This window comes from Indicator indicator, chromosome 26, assembly GCF_027791375.1.
Source record: "Indicator indicator isolate 239-I01 chromosome 26, UM_Iind_1.1, whole genome shotgun sequence".
Lineage (NCBI taxonomy): Eukaryota > Metazoa > Chordata > Aves > Piciformes > Indicatoridae > Indicator > Indicator indicator.
Window position 1 is genome coordinate 14,607,179 of NC_072035.1, and position 23,404 is coordinate 14,630,582.

The window sequence follows — 23,404 nt, forward strand, 5'->3', positions numbered from 1 at the left end:
ATGGCCGGGGTCTCGGCGGAGCTGGAGCTGTTCCGTCGCCGCTGGCGGGAGGAGCTGGCGGGGGGCGCGAAGCGGCGGCGGCGGGAGGTGGTAGCGGAGCCCGCGGCGAAGCCCGAGAGCAGCAGCAGCTCGGAGCCGGCCGAGCCGGGCTACCTGGCGCTGGCTCGCGGCCTGCTGGACGGCGGCTCCCAGCCCGCCCCGGCCCGCCGCAGCCCGTCGCCTGCCCGCCCCGCCGAGGAGCCCGCGGGGGACGGAGGCGGCGACGGCAGCGACGATCTATTGGGGCAGCTCATCCGGGACTTGGTAGGGCTGCGCGGGCCCGGGGTCGCGCTCTGTGGGCTGTGGCAGGCCTGGCGCTTCGCCGCGGGGCAAAGGCCGGGCCGAAGAGGGAAGGGGCCGGCGCGGGTCGGAGCTGTGGAGGCTCAGCTGGGGCAGCGTTGCGGCCGCTTTAACAGGAACGGAGGGAAGGTTCCTCTGTGCCTCGGCTCTGGGATGGGGCGAGAAAGGGAGGCACCGAGGTTGGGGTTCCTGTGAGCTTCTTCATAACCTCAGCATCTGAATACATTATGTCTTACTAGGCTTTAATCCTCCCAAATCTACTCTTGCTTATGTTTTTTTTTTTCTCTTAAGAAATATTTTCTCGCCTATTGACACTGTTGGATGCAGGTGCAATAATTGAAGGTGTCGTGCCTTGTGACACAGCAGCGTAGTAACAAAACCAGTTTTACTTCTTTAAATAAAGGAGTTAATTTGGAAACAGAGTTAAATACAGTTCTGAATCGGATAAAAATTATTTTGGTAAATCCTCTAAATGCAATAGAGATTTTTATTTACAGTGTAGGAAAACTTGGGGGAAACCCACTTTCGTGCTCCTCACTAACCTAACGGTGACTAATTACTCTTTGCTTAAAAATAAATAAATTAAAAGGAGCAGATTAAATTTCTATCTGCAAGGCACAAATTAATCCATTTACAGAATTAGTGCTCCATTAGCACATAGGAGCCCAAGTCTGTCTCAGAGGGGATGGTAGTATTTGAGTTCTGGATTTGTTCCAGTAGACTTTGAGATGGGCTGGTGCTGACTTCACGTTATGGCTTTGTTTGCAGCAGTGAGCACTGTGCTCAAGCCAAGCTGGGTGAATTTTTGGGGTGCAGGAAGGGAAGACCTTGATCTGTCTCTACTTTTAAGAGTGCGTTAGAATGGAATTGGCGTGAGCTGGTGCTTGTGCTTTGTCACAGGCTCATGGTTGGTTTGACTGTAAATACTCTTACAGGGTAGTTCAAAAAATCTGTGTAGCTGGGGTTTGGATTTTATCCTCCCCCCTCATTTTTTCATGAGACAGCTCTCAGTCTCAATTGTTGTGTTTGTAGGCAGTGTGTCCTTCTGATGATACCTTTGGGTGCATGTAGACAGTCCAGGTTCTGCTGGTTGGATGTGAATCAACTCCAATTTGGAAGCAGTCTCTTTGTAGTGGTGCTGTGCCTGAGCTCATAAGCCTGGAGCTAATAAGCCTTGCCGAATGGCTCATCTTATTTGTTTGGGCAGCTCTTTGCTCCAAAATGGTTGTGTGGCTCCTGGATCTGAGCTGCTTCACATCTGGCCAGCTTGGGCTCTGTCTGCATGTGGCCATGGAGATGTGCTCTCGGAGTTCCTTTTCTATTTTTCTTTGGTGTCCCCTTTGGAAATAGATGTAATATAAATCACAGGAAAGCAAACAATCTCCATGCAAATCCACAGCAGGGAGTGGAGCCAGTGGTCCTCAGGCAGAGGGAAAGGAAAAGGATCTGTTTGTGCAGGGAAATTGTGGACAGGGAGGGAGGGGAGCACGAAGGTTGGCTGCAGGTCCTGGTTTTAGTAACATTAGAATGAGCGCAAGGTTCCAATGTTTATAAACTGCTTTTAGCTGTTTTGCTAAAGAGACCTAATGGGAACGTTGCCCATGTTTGTGCTGCCCAAACACTTACCTAGTGTAGAATATCTTTTGCATTAAAAACTTCCACACAACCACATTATGCAATAGTTTTCTTGTGTATCTCTACTTTAAATAACCTGAATTTTGTTTCTACATTGGTACTGCAAAGGGCTCATGTTTAAATGAGCAAGGAGCAGTGAAAGAGACCTGCAAAGGAACAAGGGCTAGAGAAGTGCTAAGAGGCAGTGAATGATCCTGATTTGAGATCTGCCCACCTTCTGACAGAGAATAATAGAAAGAGGTTTTAACTGAACAGCTGATTTTGTTCGTGGGGATGAATGGAGAGTGATCAGGTGTTTGGGAGTGCCTGAGGGGTCCAGAAACAAGGAAATAAAATACTGGAGAGCAAAATGGGCGACATAGAAATGGTCAGAGTGGGCTAATTTTGCTCTTTCTCTGTTGCATGGTGTAAAAATTTGGAATATCCAGATAGAAATGAGGAAGGGGGATAATCCTGATGTGAGGACTGCAGGCAGAAGATGTAATCATTATGTAGATACATTTTTCCTCTTTTTTTAATGTGCTGCATTAGCTCTGAGATTAAAATGATGGATTCTTTGGGCTTAACCTTTTTTGGAGATACTTAATCAGCTAAAGCAGCAGCTTTCAGCACATTTCATGTTAAAAATATGTTTATGTGTTCCTGATGAAAGACAGAACCATACTGCAGCGTCCTCTTCATTCAGTTTGAGATCAAACTATTTCTTAATTTTCCATCACCTGTGTTTGGAATCTTGGAAGTGAGATTATTAATGACCCTGTGTCTCCAGAGTGCTTATTTCTTTGGTCTTTTAGACACTGAGACCTTAGACAAACATTTTGACTTACATTTTAGAATCAGTAAGGTTGGAAAAGTCCTTTAAGATCATGAAGTCCAACCATCAACCCAACACCACCATGGCCATTAAACCACGTCCCTGAGTGCCATGTCCACATGTTTTCTTGAGCACCTGCAGGGATGATGATTCCAACATCTCCCTGGGCAGCCTGTTCTAATCTCTTACCATTCTTGCAGCAAAGAAATTTTTCCTAATATCCAAACTAAACCTCCCCTGGTGCAACTTGAGGCCATTTCCTCCTGTTCTATTGCTTGTTCCTTGAGAGTAGAGACCAACACCCATCTTATTGCAGCCTCCTTTCCAGGTAGCTGATTGTGTGTCATCTGGCTGTTTGTGTGTCATTTCTCTGTCATCTGGCTATAGCTGAGCCTTACAGTCCTCCTCAATTTGCTTCTTAGCTCAGTTTAGTCTTCTGGTACCCTTTACCTGATGTCTTGGAGAGAGCAAAGAGTAGCTTGGGTACCTTCATGCCAGCATGGGCTGTCTGATGGGCTGTTATGGGAAGGAGAGGGAGAATTCTGCCTTTTTTATTACATTGAGGATGCTAATTCTTAATTCATACTGGCTTGTAGCTTTGCTTGATATCTATCTGTGCCTTAAAGAAGCCTAACAAATAATAGTGATTTTTTTTTTTTTTCTGTTTCAGAATGAAATAAATGAGGTTCCTTTCTTTGATGTCCAGCTGCCTTATGAACTAGCACTGAAGATATTTCAGTACCTGGGCAAGACTGAATTGGGAAGGTGTGCTCAGGTAAGTGCTGCTGACACTTTGCTTCTTTGATACCACCTAAAATTGGCAGAAATTCTCAAGAAACAGGCAAGATACAAGGGAAGATGTGTGGTAGCTCAGCTGGTTGTTCTGTTGCTTACTGGAAACACTTGCAAAGCTGACTGTTGCAAAACCAAAATCAGCTGGGTTATGGCTTGCAGTTGAATAGAGTAAAATAAAACATTTGTGGCTTGGGCAAAAGTGAAGCCTTAAAATAGAAAATAAATACTTGCAAAGATCTTTAACTACAAGTGGACCTATTTAGGAACAAGTGAGTGTCTTGCTGCAATGTTCAGAACTTTGCTGTGCTGGGGCATGGCAACAAAGCTGTTCCTCCCACTTGAAGCAGAGAAATTTGAGCAGTAAGCTTTCGTCTGCAGTAATTTAGTGTGAGGTAAATACTTAAATTTGACACTGATTTTTCTCCTCTCTGCCCTGCCAGAGGTTTATATTTTCATAGATAGATTCATAGAATAGTTTGAGTTGGAAGGGATCCTAAAGACCTTCTAGTTCCAACTCCCCTGCCATAATTTAAGGTCATGCTTTCAGCATGGTCCATAATTTATGTGTAGTTGTGAACTGCCTGTCTCTTCAAGTAGCTTTCCTGACTTGAAACACTTCCTCACACACCTGACTGCTCTTAGAATTGTTCAGCCCACACTATTGCCTCTCTTTTTCTCCTTTCTTCTCATATTGAATGATGACCCTCCTCTCTGAATGAGTCTTCAAAGAAAACTTAATTGGCAAGTGTTGATTGTTCAACCTGGAGAAGAGAAGGCTCCAGGGAGACCTTAGAGCAGCCTTCCAGCACCTGAAGGGGCTACAGGAGATTTGGGGTGGGATGTTTTACAAGGGCCTGGAGTGATAGGACAACAGACAATGGATTGAAGCTTGAGGAGAGCAGATTTAGACTGGAGATTAGGAAGAAATTCTTTCTAATGAGGGTAGTGAGACACTGGATCAGGTTGCCCAGGGAGGTTGTGGATACCCCTTCCCTGCAGGTGTTCAAAGCCAGGCTGGATGAGGCCTTGAGCAAGCTGGACTAGTGGAAGGTGTCCCTGCCCATGGCAGGAAGGTTGGAACTAGATGATCCTACCCAAACCATTCAGTGATTACCCTGTGAAACAGAGTAAGAACATTGTGTGTGTTCATTGCCAGCTTCTCCCATGGACACTATTTAGTCTCTAAGGCTGGCCTTAGTTGAACTTTTATGTACAAATCCTGTCTTGCACCTTCACCAAACTCTAGCCAAAACCATTGTGTTACACTCAAACCTGGTCCTGGGATGTTTGTAAGAGAAGGGAATGTTCACCTGTGAGCACTGGAATGTGACAGACAGGGCAGAGCTTTATGGTGAATGGTAAACTAGACAGGAATAATACCCTAACTGCAGTGAAACTGGCTTTGAATGTTCACTGTCAGCAAGGCATAGAAAGCTACAGGTGATCACTGCTTACATCTTTGACTTGCTAAAGCCCTGTGGGAACAAGAAGAAAAAGAACTGCTCTTGTAAGGCTTCTGTTTCAGAGGGGAAAGTTCTCTAGGATTATTTTTTGGTACTTTCTAGGAGACTGAAACTTTGAGAATGCTCAAGTTTCTGTTGTTTGAGTTAGAGAGATGAAATCAGTAAAGGCCACATCACCTGAAATGGAACTGGGTTGCATTTTTTTAAGTGGATTACTTTAAGATTATTCTATTTCTCTTTTTTTTTTTTTTCCCTTGGGCACGATCAGTTTACATCATGGCAGGGTAAAAAGGCTGGCTGATGAAAAGCTGCTCTTTTTCTCTGTGCTTGCTCACTTTGACTTTTAACTTGAACTTGTGTTCATAAGATGTGTTTTAACACTGAGGAGGTGTTTCACGTTTCTAATTTGCCTTCTCAAGCCTGAGTCATTTGGTCCTGTGTGGCAGCTGACAGGTAGCTGAGCAAATGCCTGGTGTTCTGCAAGGCTTTCTGAACAAGATGAATATCCAATGCTTTTAGTGCAGAGCTGGCTTCTTTTTATGTGTTCAAATAAAAGAAAAAGCAATAAAAATAAATGCCATTTTCATTTTTCTCTTGGTGATTTTGTTTTTGAAGGAGGGGAGGGGGAAGCCCTTGTCTGTTAAATAGAAAGCCCAGCTGCTTTACAGGGTTGTCACAGAAAGGTTTGTTGTTTTGTTTTTTTTTTTATTAAGGCACTTTGGGATTTTAGTGAAATTGGGCCAGTTAGTGGAGTTGGCATCAGGAAGGATGTGAGTGCCTTTGGAGGAAACCTGTTTGCTTAGTTCTTGAGGCCAAATTGGTAACCAGCTAACAGTAAAGTAGCCTGACTGTAGAACCTCTTTGAGATTCAATCAGCACAGACTGCTCTGGAAAACCTTTCACCCTGATGTTTCTACCCCCCTCTTCACCACAGCTTTTCTTTGCTAAAACACAAACTTATCTGATGGCAGTTGAAATAGGAATGCCCTGTTCAGTGTGTAAATGAATGGTGTCAGCAGTTCCTGAGCTCTGGTGGGTTCACAGTTGTTCACAGAATCACAGAGTGCCAAGCTGGAAAGGACCCTGAGGATCATCTGGTCCAGCCATTCTAGATGGTAGTAGAGTGGACATGAGCTGGGCCAGCACCCTGTCAAGCTGAGACTTAAAACTGTCCAGTGTAGGAGAATCCACTGCTTCCCTTGGGAGATGATTCCAATGTCCAGCTGTTCTCATGAGAAACATTAGTTGTGAAAAAGCTGTGCAATACTCAGTAGTATTCTACAGTAGTATTCCCATGTTTATATTTAATGAAGAAAGGTATCCAGAATTTAAGGTGTCAGCAGAACACTCCATACTAATGGCAGAATTTTCCCTGTGCATTGTGCAAGCTTTGTGAGCACCTTCTGATTCTGTTCAGACCACTGAAAGAAGTCTCTGTCTGTGAGCAACTTTCTTGTGATTTTGGAGGTGAGCAGTGTGAGAACAGCCAGTCCTTCCTCATGCTGTAGAGGGGGAAGAAAATCAATCACTTGGGACACCACAAGTCTAACAAACTGAAATGCACTGAAGTAGTTGTATTTGGGCCTGATCCTGCACATAACTGCAGTTTACTTCTCTGGTGGCCTGAGGACCTGTACAGGTGGGGCACCAGTACAGACTAGAGGTCATCCTGTGGGAAAGCAACTCCAAGGAGAAAGACATTGAAGTCCTGGTGGACAGTGAGTTATCCATGGGACAGCAATGTGCCCTTGTGGCCAAGAGAGTCAACAGCATCCTGGGGTGCATCAAGAAAGGTGTGGCCAGCAGATCTAGGAATGCTCTCCTCTCTCTCTACACTGCCTTGGTGAGATCACATTTGGAATACTGTGTCAAGTTTTGGGCCCCCCAATTCTAGAGAGACACAGTCCAACAGAGAGCTACATGGACGATGAAGGGACTTGAACATCTCTGCTATGAAGAAAGACTGAGAGCCCTGGGGCTGGTTAGTCTGGAGAGGAGAAGGCTGAGAGGTGACCTTATCAATGTCTATAAATATCTGAGGGGTGGGTGTCAGGATGAAGGTGCCAGGCTCTTCTTGGTGGTGCCCAGTGATGGGACAAGGAACAACATGGATAAACTGTAACTCAGGAAGTTCCACCTCAACATGAGGAGAAACTTCTTTGGTGTGAGAGTGCTGGAGACCGGGAGCAGGCTGCCCAGAGAGGTTGTGGAGTCTCTTCTGCAGGCTTTCAAAACCTGCCTGGATTTGTTCCTGTGTGACCTGCCCTGGGTGATCCTGCTTTGGCAGGGGGCTTGGACTCAAATGATCTCTGGAGGTCCCATCCAACCCTTAACATTCTGTGATTCTCTGGTAAGGTCATGCCTTATCTGTGGACTTCTTTGTATATTTACAGCTATTGCTGCTCTCTAGTAAATACCAGAGACTGCATAAATGGTGTTTTGTGGTGTGAAATATTTCCCAACAGTGTGTACTGAATTTTGGCAGTGCTAAGGCAGTTTTATTTCTGGAGGGATGGATGGGAAATTGCCTTGAACTGTTACTGTTAGTGTTTGCATCTAAGAGAAGGTTTAGAAAAGATGAGCAGCACAATTGTGTATGTATCTAGGGCAAGGGAGACTGTTTCTAGGAACTTAAGAATGAATTGGCCTGCATCAATCAAGAATTTCAGACACTTGCCTCTAGAGCTCCTGGAATTGTCAGACTGGTAGGCTTTTAGTGTTTATACATGTAAAAAAAGAAAATCTGCTTTGGTTTCAAGCACACTTCTGCAGCAAGGCTGTGTATGGGTAAAAGTGGGGGTCCACATTCCTCAGGGTTTAGAGAAAGAGCAGAGAAAGAGATGGATGAGGATATCCTGGGCTCAGGATGAGACTTCAAATAACATTGTACAGTCATAGAAGGAAAGGGGTTGGAAGGGACCTCTGGAGATCACCCAGTCCAACCCCCCTGCCAAAGCAGGATCACCTAGGGCAAGTCACACAGGAACAAATCCAGGTGGGTTGCGAATCATAGAATCAGAATCTCTCGAGAGAAGGAGACTCCACAACCTCTCTGGGCAGCATGCTCCAGTGCTCTCCAGCACCCTCACACCAAAGAAGTTTCTCCTCATGTTGAGGTGGAACTTCCTGAGTTACAGTTTATCCCTGTTGTTCTTTGTCCCATCACTGGGCACCACCAAGAAGAGCCTGGCACCTTCATTCTGACACCCACCCCTCAGATATTTATAGACATTGATAAAGTCTCCTCTCAGCCTTCTCCTCTCCAGACTAAACAGCCCCAGAGCTCTCAGTTTTTCTTCATAGCAGAGATGTTCGAGTCCATTCATCATGCTCATAGCCTCTCTCCAGCAGATCCCTGTCTCTCTGGGATTGGGGAGCCTAAAATTGGACACAGTATTGCAGGTGTAATCTCAGCAGGGCAGAGTAGAGGGGCAGGAGAACTGCCCCAGATCTATGAACTGAAAAGATGAGCAGCTTCCACTTGGTGTGGCTTTGGATGAAAACCCTGCTTGGCTCTATGGATTGTGCTGAATTGAAAATCCAGATGAACCTTGACTCTCTGTGTCCATGGAAGAAAATCAACCTGATGAAACAAAGACAGTTATCAGATGGAGAGGGATGAATAAAACTCCATTAGGATTTGAGCCAGTTGATTTACATTGGATTAGAAGAAATTTAGGATTTGATGGAAGAACTGGGGGTTGGGGGGTGGAGGGGATGGTTTAGAATAAAAAAAGAATTCCCTAAAGGCAAAACCAAACAGCAAAACCTGTCAGTGCAAGCTTTTGAAGTCCTTCAAAACATTATTACTTGCTGAGCTATAAGATCTAAAACTATTCCAATGTGGAGCTCAGGGGAAACCAAAGTTTCTTTACTGCAACCAGTTGAGAACTGTAATAAAAAAGTAATAGGAACACTAAAGAGAAAATTAAATTGGAGACTCTAAATCTATAAACAACCCTGTAAGATGTTGTCATTGATCCTAGTTGGAGTTTCTGTGTAGTAGATGTGGAAATAATTATGTTCATGGTTTAATGAGAGCTTTACACATCTCCACTGCTCTCCATGCAGATAAATAAAGCCATAAGGCTCTGGCTTTCAGGGCCTCACCTGAAACTCCAAGCAGGCAGATCTAATAAAGCTGACTTGAAGCCAATGGCTGGGTTTAATGCAGCAGCTCACAGTGGTGCTGTAAAGTGAAATGCTTGAGACTCTTTTATTAGAGCTTTCTTGCAGCTGAGGCTTGCTCAGTGGGGCTTTTACAAGGGCTTGGCATGCCAGTTTTGGTGTGCTAAGGGAAGGCTGTGTTAGGGACCCTTTGGAAATTCCTGCTTGTAAAGCAGCAGGATTCCATGTAATTTGATTAAAAAAAAAAAATCCTAATAGGCTGGGATCTTTATTCTCCTTCAGTATTTGTTCCTGGAAGTTGAAAAGGCAGTCTACATTTTATGTAGTCCTCCTCTTTTGTTTTTTGGGGTTTGGTTTTTTTGTTTTTTTTTTTTTTTACTGTCTCTCTAAAATGCTTTTAAGACCTTGAAGCTAGCAGGGTCTGTCCAACGTTGTCTATTTTGGCAGACTCCAAAGGTGTGTGTTTTGCTTGCTTTTGATTTTTTTTTTTCTTTCTTAAAAGCAAGGCAGAAGTTGGCCTACTTTGGCTTTGTTTACTTCTGCTTGTGCCTTAGACTGTCCCCCAAATGTCAGCAGAAACATGCTGCTGTTACAGGAGGGGGGGCAGAGGTGCTGTTACTGTTGACCACGCTTGGCCAGGGTGCAGGACTCCTGCAGAACAGCTGCTTTTTTTGTGTGGGTCAGCAAAAAAGCTGGGTGGGATAGGGTTGGGGTTTTTTGGTTGTGTTGTTTTTTTTTTTTTCCCTTAAGATGGATTTATATTACTTTAAAATCAAATTGAGAGCAAATTCCCCACTAAACTGTTAAAGGTTTGAATTTTGGATTGCCTGTTTTGCTTTTTGCTTTTGTTTTGCACTTCCTGAGGGTGTCCCTGGAGGGACAGGAACATTAAGCACTGGTTTTTGATTGCTGGGGGGTGGCTAATGCTAGAGGACATTGAGATGCTGGAGTGTGTCCAGAGAAGGGCAATGAAGATAGTGAGGGGTCTGGAGAACAGGGCTGGTGAGGAGCAGCTAAGGGAACTGGGGTTGTTTAGTCTGGAGAAGAGGAGGCTGAAGGGAGACCTCATTGCTCTCTATGACTCCCTGAAAGGAGATTGCAGTGAGGTGGGGGTTGGTCCCTTTTCCCTAGTCTCAGGTGATAGAAGGAGAGGAAATGGCCTGAAATTGTGCCAGGGGAGGTTTAGGTTGGAGATTAAGAAAAATTTGTTTTCTGCAAGAGTGGTCAGACATTGGAACAGGCTGCCCCAGGGAGGTGGTGGGGTCCCCATCCCTGGAGGTGTTCAAGTAACATGTGGAGATGGCCCTTTGGGACATGGTTTAGTGGCCATGGTGTTGTCAGGTTGATGGTTGGACTGAATGATCTTGGAGGTCTTTTCCAATCAAAACAATTCTGTGATTCTATGAGAAGACTCTGGGCTGCTTCTGTAATTCCTGAAGCATTGTGATTGCCCTATCCCAATTGTTTTCTTTGGGGATGGAATTGTCTGCTGGTTTGAACTGGATAACTGGGGCGTTAGCTCTGCTGGCCTGGGCTGTTCCTGTTTGAGAGCTGACCTTCTGTAAGTACCAAATCTCACCAACATAGACAGGTCACTCAGTCCACCCCCAGTTTTTATCTGTTATTAGAAACTTCTCCTATGGGGACAGGATGGGAAAGTTGGGGCTGTTCAGCCTGGAGAAGAGAAGGTTCTGGAGAAGAGCAGCCTTCCAATACCTGAAGGGGGCTACAGGAGAACTAGGCTGTTTGCAAAGGCCTGTAGGGACAGGATGGGGGACAGTGGCTTCAAACTGGAAGAAGATGGATTTAGATTAGACATTAGGAGGAAATTCTACCCCATGGGGGTGGTGAGGCACTGGAACAGATTGCACAGAGAAAGTTGTAGAGACTGCAAGCCTAGCAATGTTCAAAGTGAGGTTGGATCTGGCCTTGAGCAACCATGCTTCGTGAAAGGTATCAAGTGAGGTTGGACCTAGATGATCTTGAAGGTCCCTTCCAACCCAAACTGTTCTATGTCTTTTTTCCTATGTCTTTTTTCCTGTCCTTCCCTTGGAAGAAACAGGTCATGAGTTGTGTGTTGTGACAGAGTTCTTGCTTCCTGCTGGGATGTTGGGTTTTGAGAGCAGTAGTGATATGCTACTACCAATAGGCAGAACAGCATAAAAGATTGCTAGAAGCTTCCTCAAGTTTTCAGGGGCAGATCTGTGCTGTCCATAGCAAAGCAAGCTGTCCTGCTGTTTGGGAGCTATATGGCTTGCAAGGAAGTTTGGGCCTCTATCTCCTAAATGTTTTTGCACTTACTGTGACCCAAGGAGTCCTGGAAGACACAGGGTTTTTGTTGATGGGTGCTCTGTGAACCGTAGCTGCTATCTCCCTGCAGTGTTGGGGGTGTTTTGGTTGGGCTGATTAGTTAGTCTTGGCCTGATGATGTATTTGATGCACTCTTCCAAGTCATCTCATGTGCAGTTGTAGAGATCATGTTACAAACTCTGATTTATGTAAGTGTCTCTTGTTTTCCTAACCTCTCCCTAAGCCTCACTGCACATTTTGTTGCTCCAGTAACTTGTGTTCTGTGTGGACTTCTTGCAAATCTGTGCCACCAAAAAGCAACTCTGTCAGTACTCATAGATTGCATTGGGTTGGAAGGGACCCTCAAAGGTCATCTTGCCCAACCCCCTACAGGCAGCAGGGACACCCCCAACTAGAGCAGGCTTCTCAGGGACACATCAAGGCTGATCTTGAATGTTTCCAGGGATGGGGCAACCTGTTCCAGTGTCTCCCCTGTGCACCCTCATTGTGCAGAATTTCCTCCTGATGTCCAACCTAAGTCTGCCCTGCTCCAGTTTCAAACCATTGTCCTTCCTCCTATCCCCACAGTCCCTCCCCAGCCTTCCTGTAGGTCCTCTTCAGGCATTGAAATGCAGCTCTAAGGCCTCCCTGGAGCCTTCTCTTCTCCAGGCTGAACAGCCCCAACTCTCCCCAGAGCAGAGCTGCTCCAGCCCTCTGATCATCTGTGTGGCCTCCTCTGGACCCTCTCCATCAGGTCCATGTCTCTCTTGTGTTGGGGGTCCCACAGCTGGACACAGCACTGCAGGTGAGGTCAGAGCAGAGAGGGGCAGGATCTCCTCTCTCCATCTCTGGCCACACTGCTTTGGATGCAGCCCAGGTTGCCATTGGCCTTCTGGGCTGCAAGGACCCATTGCTGGCTCATGAAGCCTTTGTGTTTGAAATCTGTGGGGTTAAGAAGTCTGAAGTGTTTCAAGGATCAAATACAAAGGAGGTTGATCTTCTAAACTGGAGAGCAAGTCATAATTCATCTTTTACCCCCTGTGCCATGTTATGTCTAACTATGGAAGGGAGGGCAAGGAAAGACAGCAAGATAGTCTTGTGAGAGCTTGTATCCATGAGAGACCAAGATTCCTGGGACTGAAACAGACATTAGGTGCTTAATTGGAAGTTGAAAAAGTGATGTCAGCCTAAGAAGGCTTTTTTTGATCTTTTGGAAGCAGAATACAATTGATTGCTGCTCTCAGCAGCAGCAGCTTTCATTGGCTGCATCCTTGTTTTTAAATTAAGAATTACAGAGAACAAATCCTACTTGAGTTGGCTCTTACCTCTTGAATCTTTAATTCTGAGCCCACAATTGATTATGATGAAGCTGTTCTCTCTGCAGTGGACAGCAACTTGAGGCTGCTTGAAAAACTTAATAATTCATTCCTATTTATGCATACTGTAATACAATAGGTCATAAATGACTAATGTCATAGACCTAATCAGGCATTGTCAGTAGGACTTTAGGGATATGGTGCTGTGATCTGAGAGGCTTTCTCAGTCACAAATAGGAAAATAAATTTATATTTTTGTTCTAACCTTACAGTGCTTCTTAATTGTTTTCTGGCTTCTTTGCCCTTCAGCATTTTCTAATACACTGATATTTCAGTTTCATAGATTCATGGAATGGTTTGGGTTGGAAGGGACCTTAAAAATCATCTAGTTCAAAGTACCCTGCCATTGGCAGGGACACCTCCCACTGGAACAGGTTGCTCAAGACCTCATCCAGCCTGGCCTTGAACACCTGCAGGGAGGGGGCATCCACAACCTCCCTGGGCAACCTGTTCCAGTGTCTCATCACCCTCACTGGAAAGAATTTCTTCCTAATCTCCCTCCTCCATCTTCAATCCATTGCCCCTCATCCTGTCACTACAAGCCTTTGTCAAAAGTCCCTCTCCATATCTCCTGGAGTCCCTTCAGGTCCTGGAAGGCTGCTCTAAGGTCTCCCTGGAGCCTTCTTTTCTCCAGGCTGAACAATCCCAGATCTCTCCATCTGAGCTTGGCAGTGTGGCCACTAAACACTGGTGTCAGTGGTTTTTGGAGTTTTAGCAGAGTAAAACTCCATTATTTCTGAAAGAAATCGCAGAAAACAAGCATTTTGGTAAAAGTTTGAGGTTTTATACTCTCAGTAGTATAAAGGCTGGACAAATATATTTGTTTAGCTAAGAGTTTAGTCTCAGTGCAGGCCTTTATTGATTTATCTGTTAGTATTTCAGACCTCATTTAAATCATTTTATACAAAATCTAATTTTTACTTAGAACTTTCTGCTTTTGAGAGAAATATCCATATAAAACTTGGATTTCTCACAGAAAACTTTCATTACAGAAAGGATGTGTGTAAGCTTGCCAGTGTCCAGAGAAGGGCCCCCACAGTGATCAGAAGACTGGAAGCCCTACCATTGAGGAAGGGCTGAGAGCTGGGTTTGTTCAGCTTGGAGAAGAGAAGGCTTAGGGGAGACCTTATCACCAGGGACCAGTCCATAATGGGTGGCTACCAGGAGGATGGATACTCTTTGTACAAGGAGTCCCATGGAGAAGACATGGGGTGATAGGGGCAAGTTACTGCTGGGGACTTTCCCATTGGATTGCAGAAGGAAATGTTTGCCCATGATAACAGTTGAACATTGTAACCATCTCCCAAGGGAAGCAGTGGAGTCCCCTGCACTGCACAGTTTTGAGCCTCAGCTTGACAGGGTGCTAGGTCAGCTCATTTCAGCTGCACTGTGACCTAGAAAGTTTGGACCAGATGATCTTTGGGGTCCCTTCCAACCTATCACTCTGTGTTTGTGATTCTAGGTCAGCAGGACATGGAAAGTGCTTGCAGAAGATGAAGTGCTGTGGTACCAGTTGTGCCAGCAGGAAGGCTACCTGCTGGGTACCAGCATCTCTGACCATTCCTCCTGGAAGCTGGCCCTCAGGAACTGCCATGCCAGGGAGCGCACTTTGACCACCAACTGGAAGGTGAAAGGAAACTTCTTTAATGGGATCCAGATGATGCTGCCAAATGGGAACCTGGTTGGAATGAGGGGCAGTGAAACCTCTGGGCTTTAGGATTGCAGCAGATTTTTGCCAGCTGAAAGGGGAAAGCTGCTGAAGGATTGATGGGATTTAGCCCTGGCTGTGATCTCCTTTTCCCTAGCGACTGATCACTTCTAGGAGTCTTTCTGTTTGTTCTTCTGCTACATGGCTGTACATGTTTGTACATCAGCCAGCCCTTGATAACAAGAATCAGCCTTTAAGGTGATTCTCCTTCCCTCATAGCACCATAGAATGGTGAAGGTTGGAAAAGACCTCTAAGATCATCAGTTCCAGCCTTCTACCCAACATCTCCATGTCCACAAAACCAGTTCAGTTCTTTGTCTTCCCCAGCAGTGGGGCCACACCAATTCTTGAAGACTTCCAGGTACTTTTGGAGACCTTCTGCATAGTTTAAATTTCAGCACTGATTTAGTTAAAAATAATAAATAATTTTTTAAAAAGATAAATGGTGCTTTTAACCCCTTCTAAAAGGGCTGGAGAGATGTGACCTTCCTCCTAACCATATCCCCCATCAACAGCACTTGATGGTCCCTGGCTGCATGCTGAGCTCTTCAGAGGTGAAAGCAGTAATTCTTGTAGTTATTGTGATGATTCATAGATTCATAGAATGGTTGGGGTTGGAAGGGACCTTAAAGATTATCTGTTCCAATCCCCTGCTATGGGCAGGGACACCTTCCACCAGCCCAGGTTGCTCAAGGCCTCATCCAACCTGGCCTTGAATACCTGCAGGGAGGGGGACTTCACAGCCTTCCTGGGCAACCTGTTCCAGTGTCTCACCACCCTCACTGGAAAGAATTTCTTTCCAATCTCCAATCTAAATCTGCCCTTCTCAAGCTTCAATCCATTGCCCCTCATCCTGTCACTCCCAGTCCTTGTCAAAAGTCCCTCCCCAGCTTTCCTGTAGCCCCCTTCAGGTCCTGGAAGACTGCTCTAAGGTGTCCCTGGAGCCTTCTCTTCTCCAGGCTGAACAGCCCCAACTCTCCCATCCTGTCCTCATAGGGGAGGTTCTTCAGCCCTCTGATCATCTTTGTGGCCTCCTCTGGACATGTCTCAAGAGCTCCATGTCTGTCCTGTGCTGGGAGCACCAGAACTGGAGGCAGTGCTGCAGGTGGGGTCTCAGCAGAGCAGAGGGGCAGAATCCCTTTGTTTGTCCTGCTGCTTGTTTCTGTACTTTGTGAATGGTAATGAAGAGTGCTAGCTCCTGTCTGTAAAAAGTCCATCAGCAAGCATAAAATAGATGTGTTTGCTCTCAGCTCCAGTGCAACTTGTCCATGGCCCTAGCAAAGCCTGGAGCTCTCCAGGAAGCAGCAGCTGTGCCACTGGACTCACTCTGTGTCCCCTCTTTCTGTGCAGAACCGCATCGGTGCTGTGAGCCAGCTGCAGTACGAGCTGGGAAAGGTCCTGTGTGATGTGCACTCCTGGGATGGAGTTGTCATTGCTGGGTGAGTACAGAGTGGTGGAATGCACACTTCATCTTCACTGGTGAAATCTCAGGTACTGCTCTGTAACCAGAAGCACCTGTTGGAGGCTGCAGGAATTCATTTGCCTGACTGAGGTTCCTGTGGGGTTGAGGCAGATTGTCTTGAAAGTGACTGATAATGATGGTGATCTGCAGGCCATTTCAGCAGTCAAAAAGGCTCTTTTTATCCATAAAGATCTCTGAATCCAAAGGCTGGTTTTGTGTGCTTGGCAAGCTCACTTCAGAAGGACTGTTACTTTTCTCCATTGGTATTTCAAGGGCAGTCTATGGGGGGAAGAAAAACCCACCCCAAAAACTTGAGACACTCAAACTACTTGATTGCTGATATAAAGCTTTGTCAGGACCTTGATTTCATGTTGGCTTTTCATTTAATTTACACTCTTAAATACAACTTGGAGAACCCCACAAACTCTTAGAAGAGGTTCCCATGGCTGTCTCAGTAGCTAAAAGGCCTTACTGTGTTCTGCTTGACTTTTAGAGGGTCAGTAATTGGTACAAGCAGTCACAGGGGTAAATACAAAGATGTCATCCTGGAAGCTGTCAGAGGATGTTGTCCTTAACATTCCAGAGTTCTGTATGACTTGGACCTTCTTTAAGTGAGGTCAGAAGAGGTTGCAGCAATGCTGGGAGGGCTGGAAGCCTTCTGCTGTTAGGCTAGGCTGAGAGAGTTGGGCTTGTTCAGCCTGGAAAAGAGAAAGCTCCAGGCAGACCTTTCAACCCCTGAAAGGGGCTGAGCAGAAATCTGGGGACAGACTTGTGAGCAGGACCTGTTGTGCCAGTACAAGGGGTGATGGTTTGAAACTAAAAGAGGGAGATTGAGAGTGGAGAGAAGGGAGAAATGTTTGACACTGAGGGTGGTGAGAGCCTGGCCCAGGTTGCCCAGAGAGGTGGGAGATGCCCCATCCCTGGAACCATTCCAGGTCAGGTTGTTTGGGACTCTGAGCAACCTGCTCTTGTTGCAGTTGGGCTGGGTGAGCTTTAGAGGTCCCTTCCAACCCAAACCATTCTGCAGTTCTGTGAGTCTGTGGTAGCCAATGGTGTGCATCTGCTTTATGGGGTTAAACATGCTTTTGGACAACTGGGGGTGGAAATGGGATCTAGCAGGCGTGAAAGGAGAATCTTTGATTGGTTTGTGTAGGTGTTTTTGTTGTGGGTTTGGTTTTTTTACTAGATACTTTTTCCCCTGATTTTACTCCTGCATCCAGAGGTCTCTGTCACCTTGTTCACTGACTACTGCTTCTCTTTCTCCACTCTTCACTGCATTGCTGGTTACACTTGATGGTCTTTTAGAGATCTTTTCCAACCTTAGTGATTCTGTGTTCAAGGCCAGGTTGATGAGGCCTTGAGCAACCTGGTCTAGTGGAAGGTGTCCCTGCCCATGGCTGGGGATTGGAACTGGATGATCTTGAAGGTCCCTTTGAACCCAAACCATTCTGTGAATCTGTGTTTTTGCTGCTGTATTCACTTGAGTTCAAGCAATGACCATGCTTCTGTTGAAGAGCTGTGTGGCCTGTGACCTCTGGAGGGGGTAACCTCAACACTGGCCATGGGAAGGGCTTGAAGAACTTGTGTGCCTGGAGCACCATTGTGCCTTGTGTTGCAGCTTCCTTGGGCCACCAGTAAAACACTGCAGCTCCCAGCCTGCTGTGGTCTGCAGCTGGGATCCAGCTCTGCAGATAGCAACCTGACTTCTTTTGTGCCCTTCAGCTTGGGCAATGTGTTTCCTGGCCTTGGCTGGGGATCTGCACTGCTGTATGTGTTCCACTGGCTCTAATGAAACCTCCTGTACTTCTTTGGGAGCCAGAAACCCCAGTTGTCTCCATGCTGCTGCCAAAAACTCCAGCTCTTCTTTATCTTCATTTTCTCCATTGGGGTTAAATCCAAACATGCAATATATAGAAGGCAGGCAGAATAAATTAAATGTCTAAAGAATTAATAAACAAAGGCTATTAATCCTGCACATTAATTTAGTCCATATTTTAGCTTGGTGTATTACAGAAGTTAGGTCTGTGCAGTTCCACACAGTGTTCTCATATTGGTTCCCCAGTTCCTCCAGTATGTCTTGTGATGAATTTGCATGGGTGAAGGGAGGAGGTGCCATTAAATAATTTAGGTTCCTGAAAGGTTCTTGAAGTAGGTGAACAGGCAGGAGACCACTGAGGAAAGAGCTCCATATGCTTATCCATTGGGAAAAGCAATGTCGTGGGTTTCACTCCAGTGGCTTTTCAGTAATTTCCCTTCTCTGAGCAAATGGATTTTTGCCACAAAGCATCTTCTTGGGAAGCTACCAGAGTATATTAGATGAAACAACCTGGGGAATTCAGAATTCAGCTGTTGGACTTGTCCTGCTTAGTAAAAGAAATGTTTAGACTACTGGAACACAAGAGTTAATTTTACTCCTTTTGCTGTTTACTACTTGCTCGTCACTCTGGTAGCTGAAAACATCTTTTAAACTGCTGCAAGTAGAAAATCTTGCCCAAAAGAGGATGAATTTGTTGTTCTGCCAGTGATGATCACAGTCTGCAAGACAGCCTCACCACCCAGTAATATCTCATGGTAAACATCAAACAACAGACTTTAATGTTGTAACTAAATCACCAGAGGAACACCTCCTCCCCTTTCAGAGTGGGGCACACCTGGCACTCGCAAGGATGGTGGCAAATTGTGCAAGGAATGGCTTTGTTCTTCCTGCACTTTGGTGAGGATTTGGGTACATGGAGGCATCATTTGGGGTTTTGTTGTTTGGTTTTTACGAACCCAAACACAACCCTCCCCTTTCTCTCCCAGCTTGCAGTGTTGTGCTTTCAGATTTGTCATCACAGTGTAATGTTCTGGTGATCTGTTGCATTCTTTGGGTACTGAAGAATTAATAGCTGAGGTTAACAGAAGTCAATTTTCTTCTGGGTATTAATACCAATTGTCTGTAACAATTCAAGGTTCTATCTCCAGTTTGGCAAACACTCCTGTGCGTAGCTTTCCATGGGAACACTGCTAAATTGCAGCCTGCACAGAGCTGTGATGTGACTTTGCAAGGCTTGAGAAGTTGGGGATGGTCCTAGAGCTAATTTTGTGCCTGGCATTTCCAAAGCTGTGGCTTGTGGCATTGTTTACCTCTCCTGCTGCTGCAATCAGGTTGCTGCTCTGGAGAAAAATAGGGCCACTGTTTTGAGCAGGTTTTTTTGATGCCTGATTTTGGGGAGCAGCTGCAGCACTGGCTCAGCTCAGTCGGGCCAGCCAGGCATTGCACTCTGTCTTTATGGCTGGAAACTGTGGCAGTGGATAGCAGCTGCTCCCTGCTTTCAGGGTGTTCAGCTCAGGATCTTGGGAGATCAGAGAATGCTTATAAAAATTAAAAAAAGGGATGGAGAGAGAGGTTCTCCAGCAGAAAATATGGGGCTGTTTGGAATAAGGCTGGGAATAAGGCTGGGTGTGTTTGGAATAAGGCTAGGAGCAGTCAGATTTGATGTGAACCTGTGCTGTGTTACACTTAATGTTTTGTTCTTCACTACACTGTTTAAGATTCTGTTGGAAAGTGGAATAATTTTTATTTTACTTGCTGTAGAGCTTTTTTTAAAATCTTTCTGAAAAGAAATTTGTACAAGCTGTGGGCAGAGTGACTTGAACAGCAGCTGCAAGTGTGATATATAGAGGTATTAAGGTTGGAAAAGACCTCTAAGATTGAGTCCAGCCATCAACTCAGCATCACCATGGCCACTAAACCATGTCCCACAGTGCCATGGCCACACATTTCTTGAACACCTCCAGGGATGGGGACTCCACCACCTCCCTGAGCAGCCTGTTCCAATCCCTGACCACTCTTGCAGCAAGGAAATTTTCCCTAATCTCCAACCTAAACAATTTCACAATTTCAGGCCACTTCCTGGCACAATTTCAGGCCACTTCCTCTCCTTCTATCACCTGAGACTAGGGAGAAGAGACCAACCCCCACCTCACTGCAACCTCCTTTCAGGGAGTCAGAGAGAGCAATGAGGTCTCTCCTCAGCTTCCTCTTCTCCACAATGGAAGACCCCAGTTCCCTCAGCTGCTCCTCAGCAGCCCTATTCTCCAGACCCTTCACCAGTCCTCTTCCTTGACTGCCCTGTATTTGATGTGTCCCTTGTTCACCAGTCTGTAGCCACAGTTCCCATGCAACATAACACAGGGAAGGGCAGGCTGAGGGGGGATCATAGAGACATAGTTTGCCTGACCTGGCACAGGAGCAGCTCTCTTTGCTAACTTTGTGTCAGGAAGCAGAAATAAGCTGTAGAGGGTTATCTGTCCCTTGGAGAAATGCACCTATTTCATGCACTCTCTTTTCTCCATGCTGCTGCCAAAGCTCAAGCCAGAAGATGGCAGAATATCAAGGATTGATTAAGTGCAACCTGAGCTGCGAGCTGAAGGTGGCTGCTAGCAGCTCCTCTTTCTCCGAGTGCCTTGCATTTACTGGCTGACATCAGATAATTCAATCTGGCCTGCATGCAGAGCATCTTGTGTTTATCATTAAAATTTCATCCCAGTGGTTACGATGCTTGTTTTCTGGGTCAGCCCTTGAATCCCTTTTCATTTGAGACAGTGGTGTTTGTGGTTACCTCACTCCCAATCAATGCTGCCTTCGCCAGCCCTTCTACAGTTACATGTCTCAGAGGATATTCTTTAAAGGGATGTTGTTCTCCCCCTCTCTCTGTGTTCAATTCAAATGCAGTTTTGTCTTGAAGTCAGAGGTTACTTAAAGCAATTATGTGTCTGCTCGCTGGGCTCTCAGAAATGGCTACTGCTGCTTGGCTTGCCTCTGCCTAATGCTGGCCTGGCTTTGGGTTCAGTGCAGAATGCCTCCATTTCTTCACCTTCTCTTAATAAAACCATAATTTTTTTAATTGTTTTGAAGCAAATGCATGCTCAGACAGGAATATTGCTGCTTTTATTGTGTTGTGGGGTTTTTCTCCCTTGGCAGTGTTGGCAGCCCCACTGATGGGCAGATGCAATCATTTGAAGGCAGAGGTTAGGACCTCCTGGAGATGCCAAACTCAGAGCCTGCATCTGGTCCTTGTTTGAACTGTGTTGTCACTGCACAGTGGATCCTGTGGTGTAACATGTCTGTAGCCTGTGGTGACACTGTTTTGCTGTCTGGCTCTCTGTGAAAAAGGGACTTTTGACAAGGGCTTGTAGTGATAGGATGAGAGGCAATGGATTGAAGCTTGAGGATTGGGGACTAGGAAGAAATTCTTTCCAGTGAGGTTGGTGAGACACTGGAACAGGTTGCCCAGAGAGGTTGTGGATGCTTCCTCCCTGGAGGTGTTCAAGCCCAGTTTGGATGAGGTCTTGAGCAACCTGGGCTAGCAGAGGGTGTATCTGCCCATGGCAGAGGGTTGGAACTGGATGCTCTTTGAGGTCCCTTCCAACCCAAACCATTTTGTGAATTTATGAAATTCTCATGTGTGGCTGTCCTTGAACTGTATGGTAACTTGTGTTGGTGGGGAGCATCTCACCTCACAGCTCACCCCCTAAACCCACACCAGGTCTGCTGTGAGTCTGGGTGATGTTTTGTTGTGCATTGTGTAGCTTTGTTGTGCTTGAGGAAGTGCACTGTGGCTTTACTGTGGCTGTTTGTATCTCTGACAGAGGAGAGCCAGAGTCTGAACACCCTTCCAACGATCCAGAAACATGAAGTGATCTGCTTTTTGTTTGGTTTTCCTTGAGGGAAGAAAGAGTGGCAGACCAGGAGTGAAGAGCTTGCATAAATGGAGATTTCAGGGCACGGCCCTGCTGTGCCACAGCCTCTGATCTGGCAGGTGCTGTGTGAAGGTCCTGCCCCCCTTACAGACTAGGCTGAGAATCAGCCCCTGGTTCTTCTCTTTACATTTTAGGCTTAGACATTTTGTTGCTGCCCTGCAGTAAGTTCTGTGGTCTTTTCTATAGATTTTGTTTTCTTGAGTTAGACCTGGTGAGGTTCAATAAGGCTAAGTGCAGGGTCTGCACCTGGGTCAGGGTTAGGGTTAGGGTTACCTGGGTCAGGGTAATCCTTGATATCAGTCCAGGCTGGGTGATGATGAGATTGAGAGCAGCCCTGCAGAAGAAGACTTGGGGGTGCTGGTGAGTGAGAAGCTGGACAGGAGCCAGCAATGGGCACTTGCAGCCCAGAAGGCCAATGGCAGCCTGGGCTGCATCCAAAGCAGCATGGCCAGAGCTGGAGAGAGGAGATCCTGCCCCTCTGCTCTGGTGAGACCTCACCTGCAGTGATGTGTTCAGCTATGGGGCCCCAACACAAGAGAGACATGGACCTGATGGAGAGGGTCCAGAGCAGGTCACAAAGATGATCCAGAGGGCTGGAGCAGCTCTGCTCTGGGGAGAGTTGGGGCTGTTCAGCCTAGAGAAGAGAAGGCTCCAGGGAGACCTCAGAGCTGCATTTCAATACCTGAAGAGGACCTACAGGAAGGCTGGGGAGGGACTGTTGAGAAGGGGCTGTGGGGATAGGATGAGGGGCAATGGTTTGAGACTGGGGCAGGGCAGACTTAGGCTGGACATCAGGAGGAAGTTCTGCACAGTGAGGGTGGGGAAGACACTGGAACAGGTTGCCCAGGGCTGTGGTGGAGGCCCCATCCCTGGAAACATTCAAGATCAGCCTTGATGTGTCCCTGAGTAGCCTCCTCTAGTTGGGGGTGTCCCTGCTGCCTGTAGGGGGTTGGACAAGATGACCTTTGAGGGTCCCTTCCAACCTGATGCCAGCTGTGAATGTGCTCTGAGTGCTTCAATGAATCAGCAGAGGAAGACTTCCTCCCCTCTGAGTGGAGCACAACTGGTGTTTCTCCAAGTGATCCTCAGAAAAGGCTCTGATAAGGGAAAGAACTTTCTGAATATCCTGTGTGATGAAGGGAATCCTCTGGTGTGGAGGCAGTGATGTGTTCAGGTTCTCTCCTGCCGAGGAACTAAATGCACTGAAGCAATTTTCATGCAGCTGTGTTCCTCCTGAAGGAGTCTTCCCAGGAATTACAGCCTCAACAGTGGCCCCTGCAAACAGCAACACCCAGACAGCTGAGGAGCTGCTACTAGATGGCAGCTTCCTTTGTTCTCTACCATCACCTCCCACTCTGCTTTCCTCTTGCTCAAAGGTGACCTGCAAATGACTTTTTTTTTTTTTCTTCTTTTGGAGGGTGGTAAGGAAATGTGCTTGCCACTCTTTTGAGCTTTATAATGATGTGTGAAACTAGCCCGAAAGGCTGGAAAACACTTTGCTGCACTCTGAGAAACTTCGTGGCAGCTCTCAGCTAATTTGGTTTCTTTGCTATAGGGCTCCTGGGCTATTCTCAAGGTATTTATTATTAGCTCTTGCATCTTAATTCAGCGTGCAGACCTGAGGAGACCAAAATATTAATTAGTAATGAA

At 46.2% G+C, this 23,404-nt stretch overlaps 1 protein-coding gene across 1 annotated transcript in view; it reads left to right on the forward strand.

The window, feature by feature from the left end:
• FBXW8 (F-box and WD repeat domain containing 8) overlaps positions 1-23,404 on the forward strand; it is an 87,420-nt gene continuing 64,016 nt past the window's right edge. The window contains exons 1-4 of the mRNA XM_054392578.1: positions 1-303; positions 3,459-3,563; positions 14,302-14,466; positions 15,898-15,986. Coding sequence (XP_054248553.1) covers positions 1-303; positions 3,459-3,563; positions 14,302-14,466; positions 15,898-15,986 — 662 coding nt within the window. The remainder of the gene's footprint in view (positions 304-3,458; positions 3,564-14,301; positions 14,467-15,897; positions 15,987-23,404) is intronic.